This window comes from Quercus suber, unplaced genomic scaffold (assembly GCF_002906115.3).
Source record: "Quercus suber isolate HL8 unplaced genomic scaffold, Cork oak 2.0 scaffold_1921, whole genome shotgun sequence".
Lineage (NCBI taxonomy): Eukaryota > Viridiplantae > Streptophyta > Magnoliopsida > Fagales > Fagaceae > Quercus > Quercus suber.
In genome coordinates, this window is record NW_027071267.1 from 1549 (window position 1) to 2254 (window position 706).

The 706-nt window shown below is 40.2% G+C and overlaps 1 protein-coding gene across 1 annotated transcript; it reads left to right on the forward strand.

Moving 5' to 3' along the window:
* Positions 1-248: 248 nt before the first annotated feature.
* On the forward strand, positions 249-651 carry LOC136066110 (ethylene-responsive transcription factor ERF061-like; the record flags this gene model as incomplete). The annotated part of the gene is made up of 1 exon (XM_065769974.1): positions 249-651. A coding segment is annotated over exon 1 (403 nt), but the record flags the coding sequence as incomplete, so codon positions are not given.
* Positions 652-706: the final 55 nt, after the last annotated feature.

The following is a 706-nucleotide window of genomic DNA, read 5'->3' on the forward strand; positions in this document are numbered from 1 at the left end:
TTTCAAAGCTAAAGTTTGTTTCTTTTTTCTTTCATTCTCATCCATTCTCTGTTTTCCTTCGCTAAAACTTTCATATCTTCTTTGTTTTCCTTTGCCCATAACCTCTGGTTACCAATTTTCATCATAGCTAGGAAAAAAAGGACCAATTTTTAGTGTCCTTGTTTCCTACACACTGTTTTCCAACCTTTTTTTTTTCTATCTATACTCCACTTTTCCTTGAAAACAAAGCTTTAAATTTTGCCATAACCATGGATACAAACCAAGACCAAAACCTTCCTCTTACAAACACTGATGGTGCTGATATCCGATCCTCGTTATCTCAACTCATATTAACAGGCGGCACTAGCACCTTAGATTCAATATTCTCTCATTGCAGCCCATCAAACGCTATCACTAACCCAGTTTTTGAGCCTCTGGGTTCCTCTGTTTATCTCCACCAGAGAGATCTTCTACAAAAGCTCTGGCAAGAAAACCGACCAAGCAGTTTGCTTAATCATACTTCTTTGAATATCCCACTTCAGAGCTCTGTATGCACAAGCAGTTACAAAAGTCCCTGCAAGAAAAAGCTATACAGGGGAGTGAGACAGAGACATTGGGGCAAATGGGTTGCTGAGATTAGACTACCCCAGAACAGAATGAGAGTCTGGTTGGGTACTTATGAGACGGCAGAAGCCGCGGCTTATGCTTATGATCGTGCCGCTTATAA